At 33.0% G+C, this 17934-nt stretch overlaps 3 protein-coding genes across 3 annotated transcripts; 1 reads left to right on the top strand and 2 right to left on the bottom strand.

Annotated features, from left to right (window-relative positions):
* Nucleotides 1-5913: 5913 nt before the first annotated feature.
* Stip1 (Stress-induced phosphoprotein 1) lies at nucleotides 5914-11361 on the bottom strand. The gene is made up of 4 exons (XM_073970534.1): nucleotides 11159-11361; nucleotides 10746-11028; nucleotides 8512-9634; nucleotides 5914-6765 (listed from the first exon to the last, which is right to left on the bottom strand). Exons 1-4 carry the CDS (start codon nucleotides 11165-11167, stop codon nucleotides 6693-6695), a joined length of 1488 nt encoding a protein of 495 aa, XP_073826635.1. The 5' UTR covers nucleotides 11168-11361; the 3' UTR covers nucleotides 5914-6692.
* A 332-nt stretch (nucleotides 11362-11693) lies between these two features.
* U2af38 (U2 small nuclear riboprotein auxiliary factor 38) lies at nucleotides 11694-14041 on the top strand. The gene is made up of 3 exons (XM_073966266.1): nucleotides 11694-11931; nucleotides 12011-12520; nucleotides 13702-14041. The coding sequence occupies exons 1-3, from the start codon at nucleotides 11888-11890 to the stop codon at nucleotides 13817-13819; spliced, it is 672 nt and encodes a 223-aa protein (XP_073822367.1). The 5' UTR covers nucleotides 11694-11887; the 3' UTR covers nucleotides 13820-14041.
* A 10-nt stretch (nucleotides 14042-14051) lies between these two features.
* Nucleotides 14052-14526, bottom strand: LOC141393279 (protein PET117 homolog, mitochondrial). Its single transcript, XM_073966267.1, has 2 exons — nucleotides 14317-14526; nucleotides 14052-14246 (listed from the first exon to the last, which is right to left on the bottom strand). Exons 1-2 carry the CDS (start codon nucleotides 14406-14408, stop codon nucleotides 14096-14098), a joined length of 243 nt encoding a protein of 80 aa, XP_073822368.1. The 5' UTR covers nucleotides 14409-14526; the 3' UTR covers nucleotides 14052-14095.
* Nucleotides 14527-17934: the final 3408 nt, after the last annotated feature.

Below are 17934 nucleotides of genomic sequence, written 5' to 3'. Positions count from 1 at the left end.
ACGGTTACATGGGGGCTATGTCAAAACGTGGACCTATGTTCATAATTTTTGGTGGAAATATTTTGTGACCACTAGGAACCCTAAGTACCAAATTACAGCTAATTTGCTACGAAATTGTGGCTTAAATCCTCAAAATACCGAAAATCGGAAGGTACCGTTATATGGGGGCTATACCAAAACATTAGCCGATATTGTTCATATTTGGCCCATTATTACCCACAGGTACAAGCTGAGTTTGTGCAAAATTTCAGTGACGTATCTCAATTCGTTTGCAAGTTACGAATTTTGCGCCGCTAGATCAGTGCTTTCGACCACCGTGCGACGTGGGAACATCAAATCATGGGAATTGAATTTTCGAAATTCGAAATTAGTTACACCAAATTATGATAGCATACTTTTGGGGGGCTGTAATTTTGTTTTGTAATACAAAATGCCTATTTGCATTGAATTCGCGGTTTTTGAATTAGATTAGCTAAAGCACAACTTACTTAATTCAACAACCGTGCATTGATTTATGGATTTTTTAAGTGAATGGTGTCAACGATGTGTGATGTTGTTCTAATAAGCACATTTTCTTCAGATTGTGCGAATTGGTGTAAGCATTTTTTAATTAGTAGGCAAACATAATTTTTATGTAAAAAGTAAGAGGAACTTTTTAAGTTTGTAAAGAATTTAAAAATTGTATGTTGATACCGAGTAATTTTAGTTAGGGGCATGGTATAAGTAAAGAGGTAGATTTAAATGAAAAAAATCTATAGAACCCTTGTTTTCTTGAATTCATAAAACTTCAAAATTAGTAAACAAAAAGGCAACAAGTGGGTTTGTTTACAAAATACCAATTTTGAGCATTTTATAAAAAACGCGAAAATGAATGAAGGGCCATGGTTTCTCCACATAATCGAGTTGTGGATATGATAAAATGTTTGTTTCAATAATAAGCTGAAGGATTTCTTCCATACAAATGTTCTAAAACCAATTTTGAAAATCATTGAATTCGATTGTTTTTAAAATTGTTGGCATATTATTCAAACATCACACACACATACAAAGATTGTGTATATTGTTTTGAAGTTTTAGGAACAGTCGAAAGAAAAAAATTTAAATTGACAGGAAGCTTTAGCTAACCTTTATTATTAAACCATGGTTAGGGGTTTAACGAGTATATCGCTAGTTTTACTTATTCCTAATGATCGCTAGAACTCGTATTTTGCATATTTTTAAAAAAATTCAAAAGGATAAGTTCGGATATTTTTCTCGATTATTACATATTTTTGCTTGTTATTACATATCGTCACCAAAAAATAGCCGAAGACGTATCTCAAAAAAAAAAAAAATAAATAAATATTAATAATAATAATAAAATACGTTTGTGATTGAATCTAAAACTAAAACACATGCCCTTGCAAAATTTCAAGCTTCTACGTTCAAAAATAACGATCCTATTCAAGAAAAGGCATTTCGGAAAATGGAATAGCATTGCAATAATTTGGCATATATGTATGTACGCCTGTGATCGTTGTCGTGTCGTTAAGGAGACTAACACGTTTTCAATAGAACGTTGGTCGTCTGATTTAAAAAACCCGAAGGTTATATTACGAAAATGAATAAAAGTTGTAAAGATTGTATATATTATGGTTAGTTTCCAATATATTTTAATAATTATTGCCAAAAATTCTTTTGAAATTGATTTGTTTTTACTTGTTGTTCTGCGTTAATAGAATCAACCATGACTCTTTTTCTCGTATTTCAATACATATGGTCTGTTCCAGAACTGCAAAAATCTACTAATTTTTACAACTTTTTTTTTTGTTTTGTTCGATAACATAAAGGAAAATTTTTTTATCGGTGTAAAACATGTTAGATTCTTGCAGGTTTTTGTATCATATAAGAATATGCAAAATCCGAAGTCTACTAATGACATATTTTACAGTACATTTTGTATGCTTTTATTAAGCAAACACATGGCGATTATAAATATTTGCAATAATTTTGTCGTGTAGATGTCTTAAAATATGAAATTTCATAAAAATATGAAATTTCTTGAATTTTTTTTTCAAACTCCCACACTGTTTGCTGGGTAGATTTTTCCCACAAAAAGACACAAAATTCTCCCACAATTCAAGATAGAGAATGTACAGCCCTATTCTGAACATTCCCATGGGAACTGTTTCCCATGGGAGCGAAATTTCCCATTCCCACGTTTTCCATATTCTCAACGACGTGGGAACAGCAAATGATGGGAGCTGGAATTTCGAAATTCGAAATCAGTTACACCAAATTATTATAGCATACTTTGGGGGGGATGTAATTTTGTTTTGTAATACAAAATGCCTATTTGCATTGAATTCGCGGTTTTTGAATTAGATTAGCAAAGCACAACTCACTTAATTCAACAACCGTGTGCATTGATTTATGGATTTTTTAAGTGAATGGAGTCAACGATGTGTGGTGTTGTTCTAATAAGCACATTTTCTTCAGAATTTGCGAATTGGTGTAAGCATTGTATAAGTAAAGAGGTAGATTTAAATGAAAACAATCTATAGACCCCTTGTTTTCCCTGAATTCCTAAAACGTCAAAATTACTAAACACAAAAGCAACAAGTGGGTTTGTTTTCAATACCATTTTTGAGCATTTTATAAAAACGCGAAAAATGAATGAAGTGTCAAGATTTTTCCACATAATCGAGTTGTGGATATGATGAAATGTTTGTTTCAATGCAAAGGTGACGAATTTCTTCCATATAAATGTTCTAAAAACAGTTTCAAAAATCATTGAATTCGATTGTTTTTAAAATTGTTTGGCATATTATTCAAACACCACACACACATACACATTTTGTGTATTTTGTTTTGAAGTTTTAGGAATACTGGAATGAAAAAATTTAAATTGACATAAAGCTTTGGCTAACCTTTCTTATTAAACCATGGGTGTAAGCATTTTTTTAATTAGTAGGCAAACATAAGTTTTGTGTATAAAGTAATAGGAACTTTTTAAGTTTGCAACGAATTTAAAAATTGTATGTTGATTCGGAATAATTTTAGTTAGGGGTTTAACGCGTATATCGCTAGTTTTACTTATTCCTAATGATCGCTAGAACTCGTATTTTGCATATTTAAAAAAAAAAAATTCAAAAAGAAAAATTCGTATATTTTTCTCGATTATTACATATTTCAGAAAACGTATCTCAAAAAAATAAATAAATAGGCATGTCACAGAATCCGATCGGAATGGTTGCAATTCCGAAATTTCATTTCGATCGTTTTTGTCTTAGCTTCTTTAGATTCCGATCGATTTTGTGAAGTCAAAAAACTTAATTATTTATTTTAAATGTGAAATTAAATGTAAATTTGTTAACGAAACAACATTTTAATTATTTCTAAGTGTTTTTAGAGTGTTTTAAAGTGGCAGATTTAAACAAAATAAAAATACAATTCCGTTTGCAAAATCAAAAGTGGTTTCATTCCGAAAAATTCTTCGTTTTTCGTTTTCTGAAGAAGCTAAATACGGAATCAATTCCACTTTCGATCGGAATTCGTTTCTGTGACATGCCTGAAAATACGTTTTTGATTGAATCTAAAACTAAAACACATGCCCTTGCAAAATTTCAACAAAGATGTCAATATTATAAGATAGGAAAAGTCAATTGTGAAAAATTAACTGTAGAGGGAGTTAACCTCTGTTGCTACGATATCATAGCAACATTCTGTTAAACGAAAACTGTTACTCATTGGAATATTGACAAGAAAAACATTAAAACTCAAGTTTGACGGCATTCGCTTTTGATTTTTCATTGAATGAACAATAAAAAAGAAAATAAATAAATTTCAGCCACAAAACACGACGTTAATGTTTTCTGCCGCGAGAAATGGGAATCAAAAACGATTGGCATTGCTGTTATCAATTCCAGTGAGTTGTGTAGCCATCTGTAACCAAAATGTGGAACTATTATCACATGTTTTTGGAATATGCATTTGTTCGAGTCTTTATATCTATACGTCTTTGATTTCAAGCTTCTACGTTCAAAAATAACGATCCTATTCAAGAAAAGGCACTTCGGAAAATGGAATAGCATTGCAATAATTTGGCATATATGTATGTACGTTTGTGTGATCGTTGGCGTGTCGTTGAGGAGACTAACACGTTTTCAATAGAACGTTAGTCGTCTGATTTAAAAAACCCGAAGGTTATATTACGAAAATGAATAAAAGTTGTAAAGATTGTATATATTATGGTTATTTTCCAATATATTTTAATAATTATTGCCAAAAATTCTTTTGAAATTGATTTGATGATCAACCATGACTTTTTCTCGTGTTTTAATACATATGGTCTGTTCCAGAACTGCAAAAATCTACTAATTTTTACAACTTTTTTTTTTGTTTTGTTCGATAACATAAAGGAAAATTTTTTTATCGGTGTAAAACATGTTAGATTCTTGCAGGTTTTTGTATCAAATAAGAATATGCAAAATCCGAAGTCTACTAATGACATATTTTACAGTACATTTTGTATGCTTTTATTAAGCAAACACATGGCGATTATAAATATTTGCAATAATTTTGTCGTGTAGATGTCTTAAAATATGAAATTTCATAAAAATATGAAATTTCTTGAAAATTTTTTTCAAACTCCCACACTGTTTGCTGGGGAGATTTTTCCCACAAAAAGACACAAAATTCTCCCACAATTCAAGATAGAGAATGTATACTTTTTTCCCATGGGAACAAATTCCCAATTCGAACTTCATTCAGAATGAGGGGAGATGGGAAATGGGAAAAAACTCCCACAAAATTTTATTCAGAATACGAAAATGTGGGAATGGGAAAAAATTCCCAACTCCCATGCGTTCAGAATAGGGCTGGTATACTTTTTTCCCATGGGAACAAATTCCCAATTCGAACTTCATTCAGAATGAGGGGAGATGGGAAATGGGAAAAAAACTCCCACAAAATTTTGTTCAGAATACGAAAATGTGGGAATGGGAAAAAATTCCCAACTCCCATGCGTTCAGAATAGGGCTGATAGCATCAGCATCGCTAGCAATATTTTTGTAAAATTTGTTGCTACATGTTGCCGTTGTTCATTGTTGCTAAACATATTTCGAAGAAATTTTAGCAGGCAAAGCTGCAAATATTCGGTGCTTTTGCTAATATGGCGTTAGCATTTTAAACCCTGGTTCTAATGAGAATCACAAGGACTCCCTACCTTCTATTAAATGCTATGCTCCAACAGCCCTTAAACTGTACATAAGCACACATGGAGGTAGACGAAGCTGTTTTACTATATACACCTTCTTATTACATGATGTATTTGTGGAAGAAAATTTCAATTTCGGCCAATTTGGATACTCTACTTGGTATGGGCAGGTTTTTTTTTTAAAGGTTTTAGGTCATTATCTCAGGAAGTAGGACTTGCTAAGTCGACTTCAATTTGTCTGAAAGACACTTCGGCCAAATGTATGGCTGACTTCCGAAACGTACATAAGTTGCTTTGTATTCGTTCATGAAAATATGGGTTTCCAGATCCAGTTCCCCACTACTACAATTTCATAAAATTACTCTAGTATGGAACTCGATCTAAGAACCCATCAGCCCGATGATGAAGGTAAACTCCCCGTGAGTTTTGTCTTTCTGCCGTTGCAACTTAAAGGAGAAAGTGAAACAACTCACGGGGAGTTGATATTCATGATTGGGCAGATAGTTTCATGCACGAATACAAAGCAACTGGCGTTTCGGAAGTCAGCCTATTTGTGGTCTAATAAAACCTTTATTTCAACCAGGCAGATTTTTGATCGTACCGTTTTCTTTATATTTATTAGCACTGTAGGACAGACTAAAGGACTACTGCAAATGGTAACCCTAACTAATGATCTTACACAAAAAAGTTTACAAAAATCCATTTTCACGCAAATATTCTGTTTTAAGTTTTGTTGTTTTATTTAAGAGAAATATTTCTTTGTTCTTTGTTCTTTGTTGTTGTTACTGTTATTTTTTTATCCAGTGTAAACAATTATATTGTTATTTCTTTATAAATATATTTTTAGGTAGATTATATTAAGTATATTTTGTTGTTGTTGTAGTTTATTATTTCTGTTTAAAGCAGTATCGTTTTATGTTTTCAAAATATTTGTTTTAATATTTATTGTTTTAAGCTAAAGGTATGTTTCTTGTTGTTGCAAAAAGAGATGTGGAAAACCAAAATTTTGTTTTATTAAAAAAAAACATTACATTTTATTTGAAATAAAAAAATATAATAATTATTAAACAAATAATAGAAAAACCTAAACAAGTTGTATGTTGTTGTTGTTTTAATTAACACAGAATTCTATAAATAAAACTATAGAATTTTTTATTATTAGTTTTTAGTTGGTTGAAAATGAATATTCCAAACATTTAAGAGAAAGAAAAAATACAAAACACAACTCAGACCAATCAATGATGTTGGATGGGAATGGATGATGGTTGAATGATAAAACCCGGACGACATGCAAATTTCTCTCATTGCATAATCATGCAGCTTAAAATCAATGGAAATTGTGGGTACAAACTTTTTTATAAAGAGAAATTGCATTTGAGAAAAAGGAACTGAAGTATGAAGAGGCGTAAAGTTGCTTTTGCTTATTAAGATTCCATCATTGTAATTGTTTGGAGCATCATCGTAATGTGTACTTTATTTATTTTTGTATAAAATTCTAATGGATTTGTATAATTCCAGATTCCATGAGTTTCATGATTTTATCGGCTATCGCTGGATTTTGTAAGTGCCTGGAAGAAAAGATAAAATAAAAATAAATGTTAGGATTTTTTTCCAAAAGAAAGGAAACATGTGAAGACGACAATAGACATGGACATTTTTACGATTTATATATAATATCAAGACAAAAAGTAGTATTTTTTAAAAATTTTATTAGGACCAAAAAAAAGGACGGATTTTTAGGATGACTAACACCGGTAGGAGCTTTTAGATCATTATGTCAGAAAGCATGGACTTGCACGCGAAAAAACATTTTAATCAAATTCACAAGGACTACACTAATTTGGAGCCGGCAGTCACCAACCCGGCAGTGACGGACCCGGCTGGTCATTATAAGACATTTTTGTATATTTTACAACAGTTCAACTGTTTTCCGTTGGGGGATTAGCTTTCCTATTGCAACAGTCTGTTCAATACTACAGAGTTGTAGCATTCGGTCCTCGGCAATGACCAGAGGGGGGTCTGGCTGAGCAGCTTAATAGAGGCCGTTCCGAGTCATTATCACTGCAACAGCCGCTCGCTGCTGGTCGAATAGCCGCCCAAGTTAATTTTAACATACAACATTGAATTACACATACAAGTACAAATTATCTACCTAAAATCTAAAATTTAGTACTTAACCTAATTATTGCACTAAAACCCTAAATTGCCTAGTTAAAATCATCTCACAGTCATTGTATATACACACTCACACCATACTAGTTGAATTACCAAATAAAACTAAACCCTTGAAATTTGAAAATAACTAACTTATTATTTACAAAATTAAAATTGGCAAAGGTTTGTAAATAAACATTGCAAAAACAAATTTGAATTTTGTATACATTTCTGAACTGAATATAAATTGAATTGTTCTTTTTTACTGATTTTGGGAACTTAATATCAGTTAGATAATAATCAAATAGTGATTAATTATAAAATTACCTCTAAGCATTTATTGATTGTTCTTATTATAACGAATAGTTATAAATAAACATGTTTTGAATTCTGAAATTAATCATCATGAGGTTCTAATTGAACAATATAAGGTAAGGTAAAGGTAAGGGTCAGCCAAGCCAAATTTTTGGGAGTCATCATCATCGGTGAGACTCATTGGGGATTTTGTAGAAAATCCATATGAAATTGCAGTAGTGGGGAACTCGATCTAATAAGCCTTAGTTTCATGCACGAATACAAAGCAACTGACGTTTCGGAAGTCAACCAGATATCAAGTTGCCGATCATCAGCGTGGCACAGCACAGAACGACGACGGCGCTGCACGTCATCTCCACACATATTAGTCGAGGACTCAACTACAGCAAGCAGTGTGATAAAACTGTGATGATGGCAATTGACTTATCAAAAGCCTTTGAAACTGCCAAGCAGTCCAAACTGTTTGATAACACCGAGTAGTCTACCCTCAGGCCAAGTTTGAAACGTTGACCGCCAAACGTACGTGGAATTCAGTAAAAAGCCTAAGCCCAGCAGATTGAAACAGGGAGTTACCCAAGGCGAGGTGATACGAGTATCTCCGGAACTGTTTAACCTCTACCTCTCTTGTATAGGGGGTAATATACAGGAGAGGTAGAGCTTAAACAGATGGCTGAAATCCTCTTTGACTGATCCCATCACTATTTTCCACGCGAGGAATATGAAAATATCAGTCACTAAATAGACTGCCCCTTTGTGGCACTCATATAAATTGATTTGGTGCTCTTACAGTCTACTTGTTTTTATGCGCACCACATTAGTATTTAGTACACATTTTCAATACTTACTCTTTAACAGCATTTGGATCATTTTGCATTTGTTCCAAAATCAAACGCATAGCAGGATCTTTCAAAATCTGTTGAACTTCAGGATCATTCATGGCATTCTTGAGTACCTCCTGGGGATTACGTTGTAAATTCAATGCACAGGCACGATATCCCTCTAAAGCTTCAGCATTATTTGGATCCAATTCCAGGGCCTTTTGATATGCCTGCGAAGCTTTCGATGTCTTTTGCATACCTTGCAGAATTTTACCTTTACGAATGTAGGCCTTAATGAATTTATCATCTAACTTGATGCATGTTTCGCAGTCTTTTAAGCCCAAATCAAAGGCGGCCAATTTGGTATAACATGCTGCACGATTACTGTACAATTTTGGATCATCTGGATTGCGTCGTATAGCTTCCGAATAGTGTTTGATGGCAGTGCTGTAATCGCCCTTTTTGAACAATTCATTACCCTTCTCCTTTTCTTCTTCAGCTTTGGCTGGATCAATGTAGGCCTTACGTTCCATATCTTTAATTTTACTCTCAACTTCGCTCAACGAAGTTTTTACCTCTGGTGTACGATGTTCGGACATTGCCTTTTCATAATATGTCTTGGCCTTGTGATAATCTTCTAATTTACGATATGAGTTGCCAATACGTGCAAATGCCTTGCCGATCAGTTTGAAGTCAGCTCTATTTTCACGACCAATTTCAATACCCTTCTCACATGTTTTGATACATTCTTCGTATTCTTTGCGTTCAAAATGGACAGCAGCAATATTATTGTAGAATGTAATGTCTGTAGGATCCATTTCTAAAGCAGCATTATAATGTTTAAGAGCTTCATCAAATTCTTTTTTCTTATATGCAGCATTGCCGGCTTCCTTTTCTTTTTTGGCATAATATTTTTTACGTTCCTCCTCGGTCATTTCATCAGGGTTGGGTTCTGCAGGTTTTGGTTCCTCTGCTGGCTTAGATGGCTCGGCGGCTGGTTTCGAAGAGCTTGTAGAGGTAGAGGTGGTGTTGGAAGCTGGTGGATCAACATCCATTGGTGTGTTCATACCTTGCATATGTTGCAATACAGCTGCTGTGATTTCTTGACGGCCCTGTAGTAGAACAGCATTTGTTGGATCATGTTTTAGACCTGTAAAACGAATTAAAGATATTTTAAGATTTAAGAAATTGATGTAGTATTTCGTTGAGGTTGCAAATGGTTGAAATCCCTCTCATCTAATAATTCATAAAACTGCCCAGTGGGAAAATGGGGAATGTATTACCTTTGTAATCGAGAAAGGAATGCAAATGACCAAAAAATTGTACATTGATTACCGACTATATTCCCAAATCCAATGGTAATGGAATCAGTACACAGACAATTCGTAAATTACACATTCATTTCTTCTGGACTCAAGAAAAGAATGCATTATTTTACTAGGACATGTTCCGTTTAACAATAATGTATTCTGGAATCAATAAACTATAGTGGAATCAATAAACTGGGTGTGCGCAACATTAGCTCTAGTGGCTCTCTCTTCACCCCTCTCTAAAACAGAGAACAATGTGAATTTGCATCACTTACTATAGTAGTTTTTTTTAACAATTTTCTTAAGATTCAAACCAGTAAAGTCCGTCTCATCTAATGACTCATTCATATCTGAGAATCAATGTGTCATAATGGAACTAAAATGTGTTTATTCGGATGCCGTTGTCTAGATTTAATCTTGTTGAAGGAAGCTAGCTTCCTTTGTTCAAATTCAGCCTACTATATTACAACCTTCTCTATCATAACATTTTGAAGATTGTCACAGTACTGTCTAAATTGAATCTCACTCAGATAAATAGGCATATCTATGAATTCCCTGAATAAATTATAAGAACAATATGATAACTAAATGTATTTATTACGTATCTTTTAATTTAAATCTTAATTTTTTCCAGAGATTTCGAACCAATATGCGCAATAAAGAATTGGTATTATGTGTAAGCATTACCTGTCAAGGAATATTTTTTTTGCAAATTCTACAAATTCTCTCCTCTTTAAATAACTAATTTTCATTAATATACATCTTTCTAATATTCTGTGCAATTATTTATGCTCCACTTTGTTAAAATCCCCAAAACCTTACTAAAATTTGTCAATCTGGTAATTTCGAAAGAAAAACAAACTCAACAAACTCTTAAAAACTAAGGTTATGTTTATCTTTCACACACCCTACAAAGAACAACGCTTTTTGCAAAGTTCATTTACAACTTACCTTCATTGTAGGCTTCAAAGGCCTTCATGTAATCTCCCAAACCAGCTGCAGCAGCACCTTTGCGTGAATATCCCTTAGCCCATGTTGGATTTAATTTGATTGTTTGTTCTGCATCTTCCAATGCTTCGGCATATTTGCCGGCCTTTGCATATGCAGCTGATCGATTACTGTATAAAACATGATTTTTTCCATCTAATCCTATGGCTTCTGTGTAGGCAGCAACAGCTTCATCAAACTTCTCGGCATTTAAAGCCTTGTTGCCCTTTTCCTTGAGTTCGTTCACCTAAATAGAAAAAGACCAACAAAAAGGGCATATTAATGCGATGACATTTTAATTATGTAGTAATGAGTGTGTTGTGTTCTGCAAATGAGTGTGTTCTTTTGCAATTAATTTTTCATTTTTTCAAGCTTACCTTATCCATGGCTTTGTTTATTTGTCTTCTTGCAATTTATGTTCTCCAATAGATCTACTCTTTTTGTTATAATTGTTTTACTTCTTTTTCGAGAATAAAGTTTTTGGTGGTTAGCAAATTAACGTTGCTTTTCAATTTTTGCAAAACACTGGAACTATCTAGAATTCATTTGACAATTAGGCATCACTAAAAAGAGTCATCGTATTAGAGGGGTTCACATGATGACAGTTTGAAGTCAACACACAAGAGTTTGATAGCGGCGTTGAGTTAAACACAATCAGCGAAGTCGGAGTTTAAACGTTTTATATGCAATAAAACCCATTGTAATAACTAAAAACTGGTAAAATATAAACACTAAGCAATTCAAACGGATTAAAAATGTTAAGAAACTATAGTTTATTGCTGCAACAACGGTAAATGAGAATAAATATTGTCGGCGATAAAGTCAGTGGAAAAACGCCAACAGCTGATTACCGGCGACAAAATTATCGATAAATCGATTTGTCAGCTATCGAATTTTAAATCCCTATCCTTTATTGTATCGATGATTTTTCCAAGACAATATTCGGCGTGTGTTTGTTGAAAGAAAAATAGCGAAAAATCATAAAAAGGCCAAGTGTTTATGTTAAATTAGTTAATTTTTTAACCTGTAGATTCCACAAACCATTTTCCTGAATTAGTGTACAATAAATAATTTCTTGCTTACCGGCAGGATAAAAACCGCAAAACATGGCTGAATATTTGGCGTCCATTTTTGGCACTGAAAAAGACAAGTATGTATTGCAGCAGACGATAAAAAGGAAACGAAACGCCATACTGAGCTCAATTTTTCATTGCATTTTTCTTTTCTAGAGTAAATTGTTCTTTTTATTTTAAAATTGGTGCCTGCCGTCATGGAGATCGTTGTTCACGCATACACAACAAACCCACATTTTCACAAACTGTGTTGCTACAGAACCTGTATGTTAATCCACAAAATTCAGCCAAATCGGCTGATGGTTCCCATTTGGTAAAAAATGTTTCGGACGAGGAAATGCAAGAGCATTATGATAATTTCTTTGAGGATGTATTTGTTGAGTGTGAAGATAAATATGGTGAAATTGAAGAGATGAACGTATGTGACAATTTGGGAGATCATTTGGTTGGTAATGTTTACATCAAATTTCGCCAAGAAGCTGATGCTGAAAAGGCTGCCAATGATTTGAACAACAGATGGTTTGGTGGTCGACCGGTGTACTCAGAATTGTCACCAGTAACTGATTTCCGTGAAGCTTGTTGCCGCCAATATGAGATGGGAGAATGTACTCGGTCGGGGTTTTGCAATTTCATGCACTTGAAACCAATTTCCCGAGAGCTGCGCAGGTAAATATGAGCCCTTTGTTTCAGTTAAGTTAGGGGCTACAGTCAAAAAGCAGAAGATGCGGGTTAAACATTAAACATTTGGAATTGTTCGTAATTTTTTTTGGATCATTTATCACAGAACGTATATGTATCATGGATTAGCCGGCTTTTTGGATTATTCTATGCACAGATCCAAAACCTGCTACGCATACCAAATTCTCTTCTGAAAACAGCTTCTTCAGCCGGATTTTATATACATATACAATTATTCCACAAACATCCCAGAAGGGACAAGGGAAATTTCTCTCAAATCAATGAGCGCACCCTGATTCACATTAGATCAATGATATGGGACCTACTGTTTATCGCCGAGTCCCAACGGCGTATCCTAAGACACCAATTATAAAGAAGTTTACATGGCTGAAATACTCAGGAAATGTCGCCACAGTTGAAATTTTTGATGTTGCCTGGCCGGGGAATCTATCCCACGACCTTCAGCGTGCAAAACGGGTTGGATACCAAGCACCACGGAGGCACCCAACTCCAGTTGCATTGCCGACAACAAATTTAATAAAAGAAATTTTCATTTCCGATTTGAAATTCATACTTTTTACAATTAAATTAATAGCAAGCGAAAGGTTCAATACACTGATATTTAATGAATTTGACAAAAATTTCTGTCGTTTCACTTATTTGAAGTGTATGATTTTTTCTTCTGGCAACGCAACGACAGTTGAGTTGCTATCCATAATCGACCCCTTATTCTCCTGTTTATAACGCATACAATTAAAAATTGTTAGAAAACTATGAGACCATGCCATCTAAAACGGCACTGTTGGTGTTGACCTGTTCGTAGGAAAGTGTTTTAAATAACAAGTCTTATACCCCCTTTGCACATAAACAGATTTAATAAACCCAGTGGGTTTCCAATGTCAATTCCATAGTGCAAACGTCAAATAAATCATCAAAAAGGGGTTTAACCCGGCAAAATGATCTACTGCAAATGCCGTTTTATATGAGACAAGGTGGTCCTAAAGTTGTTCCCAATTAAAACTTTTATGTATTATTGGCCACCTAAAATGAAAATAAAGCCTAAAATAAATGTTAGTTATCCCGCGCTGTGCCCCTTTACGTAACCGTTACAGAAATATTTAATTTGACATTATATATTCTAATTCTATTCAAAATTATCTCTTTTCCAGATATTTGTATTCACGCAGACGTCGTTCACGTTCCCGCTCACGTTCTCCACGTCGCAGACGCTCTCGTTCCCGCGAACGTCGCGACAGAGAAAGAGACAGCCGCAGAGGACGTTATTGATCGAATCTTCCTTTGAACGAACGATATGGATTAGATTTTCTAGAGGTTACTATTATACCTTGTCCTCAAATTGAAGGGAAAGGTGTTCTCCTCCTAACCCAGCACTAACAATTAAGTTTACCCTACCCACAAAAAAATTCAAAACCTTATATGTTTCAGAATATATATACAATTATCTGTGTAAAAGAACGTAATAAAGACCTTTTTAGTTTCACACAAAAATAAGTAGAAATATCTTTGGAAAAGTTTGTTTTTATTAATAAGATAAAGCTCTGCTTATGTTCCGGTAGTCACTTCTCCTTCTTGTGTTTGCATTTGTTTTAGTTGTTTGGTTAAATCAATTTGTTTTTGTAGCGTATAGGTATTTTCCATTTTACGGCGTTGTTGCCTTTCAACATCTCTTACTACACCCTCGTGAAGTTTTTCTCTGTAATGGAACAATTTGTTAAATTTTAACTGGATTCTTGTATGTCCATCGGTTGATTGGTAACACAAACCTATCACTTGTTTGTTTAAAATGGACATAACCAATAATTCCACCGGAAACAATGAATGAGGCCACTAAAGTTGCTTTGGAAGCCAGTGACATGTTGTGTAGGTTATTGTGACAATTAAAATTACTTAAACAATTAAAAATATTCTACAGTTAAAGCACTTTGAAGAAAGGTTATGCAAAACAAAACATCAACAAAGTGAAGAGACATCTGATTTCTAGAAGAGTTGCCAAGACACTTTGGTACAGTAGAATCTCAATAACTAGGAACAGACCATTTTGTCTATATTTCGATTGTAGTTTGTTATGGTTTATACCCCGATTATATATAACCGGATTTAACAAACCGACTGGGTTTTAAATGTCAATTCCATTGCTTATATTTCAAATAAATCCTCATAAAGAAGGTTAACCCTGCAAAAGTCTATAATATAAACGCCGTATTAGATTCATTATTCTAAATAATTTAAGAGAAGATGGCACTGTAAATACCGGATTTTTTGGGGTTAGTCAATGTTAGCACCAAGGCAAATTTATATAAGGAACATATGTATATGCATGAATTACAACAACTAACAAATTTACAAAAACAACAATGTTGTTATTGAAAATTAATTGTCGAAGAAAATATTGAATAATAGAGTCGCTCCAATTTTTTTAAGGAAAAAATCCTCTAAAATTGTCAATGTTAGCACCAAGGCAAATTTATATAAGGAACATATGTATATGCATGAATTACAACAACTAACAAATTTACAAAAACAACAATGTTGTTATTGAAAATTAATTGTCGAAGAAAATATTGAATAATAGAGTCGCTCCAATTTTTTTAAGGAAAAAATCCTCTAAAATAGAACAAAATCCTCCAAAATAGAACAAACAGAACTCTCGTAGGTAATTTTTATTACACGTTTAGGATGAAAAGCAGTATTTTATGGTAGCAAACACAGTCTAGTTAGCCCTGACTATCTAGTTTGCTGTCAAATGCATTATTGTGACATAAAATACAAAGGAAATCATATCACAATAATGAACAATCTATTATGTTTGTTATCAAAAGTTTTTAACAGAACTCTGAGTGGCCGACCTTCTTTAGGCCTTTGTAGCAAATTTAGAAGTTTTAAATTTCATGAGTAGACCCTATTTCACTTCGAAAACTAAATTTACAAAAAAAAGTAAGAATACAGCTGATTGTCACTTCTACCTTATATAAATATGCCTTGGTTAGCACCATGGCACAATTACCCAGGTAGTGGCATCGTAAAATTTTGAATATGTTATGTCAAAACTTTCTTTATGTTGTTGGGGAAATTACAACAAAAATAATTTTTTATAAAGGGATTTGACTTTTCATATTCGAACAGCTGGTGTGATACCACTACCTTGTAGTTCTGCCATGGTTAGCACATTTTTTTTTTGAATCTGGTTACTTATGGTCTGTTCCTTTACTTTTAAAAATGGTTAAACTGGCAAAAGTAGTAAAAGTTGTAAACTGTTCCCATATGAATTGTATGATGTTTGAAGTAAAAGAACGCTTTTCGAGTAAAAAGTGGTAAAATTTGAAGATTCTTGCACGTAAAGGAACAGAGCTTTAATGAATAAAGGTTACTTACCCTGCGTTTACAAATGCCAGTATTGGCAAGACAAAAGCAAAAATACAAACCTTTTTCACAAATACATTTACAATTTTTTAAATATGTGTAAAGAAAAGTATGAATGTATAGGTGAAAATGGTTTGTAACTTTGCTATTGTCTTCCCAATACTGTCTGTGTGTAAACGCCTAGTTAATGACTAAAGTTTGGACGATTACCTGAGGTAGCCATAGTCCACACAGCACATTTTCTATTTTCACAATAAATGCTCTATTCCAGAACCTAGAAGAATCTACAAATTTTTACTATGATAACAATTTTTCCTTTATGTTATCGAAAAAAATTAGTAGATTCTTGCAGGTCTGGAACAGACCAAAAATAAGGTAACCGTGACTGAAATTACATTTTCATGATTTTGATATAGCAACAACATACTTTCTTCTTCTTTCCATTGCCATCCAATGTGAACTGATAGCTTTCCGTTTTCGGTCTTCTCTAGTGGAATTCTTTCGTTTATTTTTCCAAGCAAAATAATTAGTTATTCCCACTGTTTACAACTGAAAGGTTAAATAGAGAAATGCTGCAAATAAAAATTACATAAATACTGTTTTTCTCAACTTTTTTACGTAAGGGCGAAACCAAAACAAAATACATGTATTTCAAATTGAAATATATGTATTTTGTTTTTGTTTTTTTAAGCCTTGTACATGATGAAATTATAAGGTGGCGTAAAACGGCCAGCTGATTGGTTTCAATCTGTCAAATATTTTGTTATTGTGAATAAATTGTATGAAAACGTAAACAAACATTTTGACATATTTAAGAATTGTCGGCCAAAATAGAGTTGTTGTTGTGCTACTTACGTGACCTGTTAAATAGATCTTGGCCTTGTACACACGCTGCGACTTTTGATGCATGCATAACCATTTTCGTACTTGTATGGTTGCATTTTTTCGTAATATTGTAAGAAGTGTAATTTTTGTAACAAACATGTACGATTTTACATACATGTTATGATTGTTGAATGCATGTAGGTATAAATTGTTAAACCAAAATTATTGAAACAGGTAAAAATATTTCTTAATATTTCTCGACAAATGTAAATAACAAAATTTTTGGAAAAAACATTGTTAGGTAAAAATGTATTTTCCAACATTCGGGTTATTCCATTCTACGAGATACAGGTAATAAAACTCCGACAATTACTTTTCTTTTTCTTTTTTCAATTACAACAATTACTTTGTATTGATATGGGTGTTCACACTATTATAATTATTGAAATATTTTTACGAAATATTGGGCAACAAATTGAACAACGAACGGCGTTAATATTAATCCAATCGATTCAAAAAATTAAATTCTTTTTTTGCAATTCGCATTTTGATGTTTTAAAAACACATTTAGTTTTACATTTCTTTATTTCATAATAGTCAAGAGAACATAGTTCCTTACAGACTAACAGTAATTCAATAAATAATATGTAAATTATACATAAATACGTATATACAAAGAAAATAATTAAAAAGTATTCATAATTACAAGTTATGTTGTTTCAAAATTGTTTTAAATTCATACTTTGTTACACTAAAATCAATCGGAAAAGATCTATTTAGAGTATTAATTTTTAACCCAGATAAAGCCCGATTGCAGGAAAACTATACGTTTTAGAGAAAAAAGTTATTTATTAAAAAATGCTTAAAAAATCTCAAAAATATAATTTTCATAAAAAATTTTAAGTTTTCTCGCAAAAAAAATTCTCGGCGCTAAGTGGGTTAATAACGCCCTGTTTATTGGGCTATTCAAAACATAATTATTACGATTATACTATGTTTACATTTACGAAATCCACTCGATTTCATCTGTCAATTCCTTTGCGTAAACGTCAACTGAAAACTCATTTGAAATCGATTGGATTTCATTTGACGTTTGAGCAATGGAATTGACAGTTGAAATCGAGTGGATTTCGTAAATGTAAACATAGTATTAGCATCTACGTGAAACATGATAGTCCCAATTTACATTAGGCGAG

This window comes from Musca autumnalis, unplaced genomic scaffold, assembly GCF_047663935.1.
Source record: "Musca autumnalis isolate F117 unplaced genomic scaffold, ASM4766393v1 scaffold_2, whole genome shotgun sequence".
Taxonomy (NCBI): domain Eukaryota; kingdom Metazoa; phylum Arthropoda; class Insecta; order Diptera; family Muscidae; genus Musca; species Musca autumnalis.
This window is presented reverse-complemented; position numbering and strand designations above follow the sequence as displayed.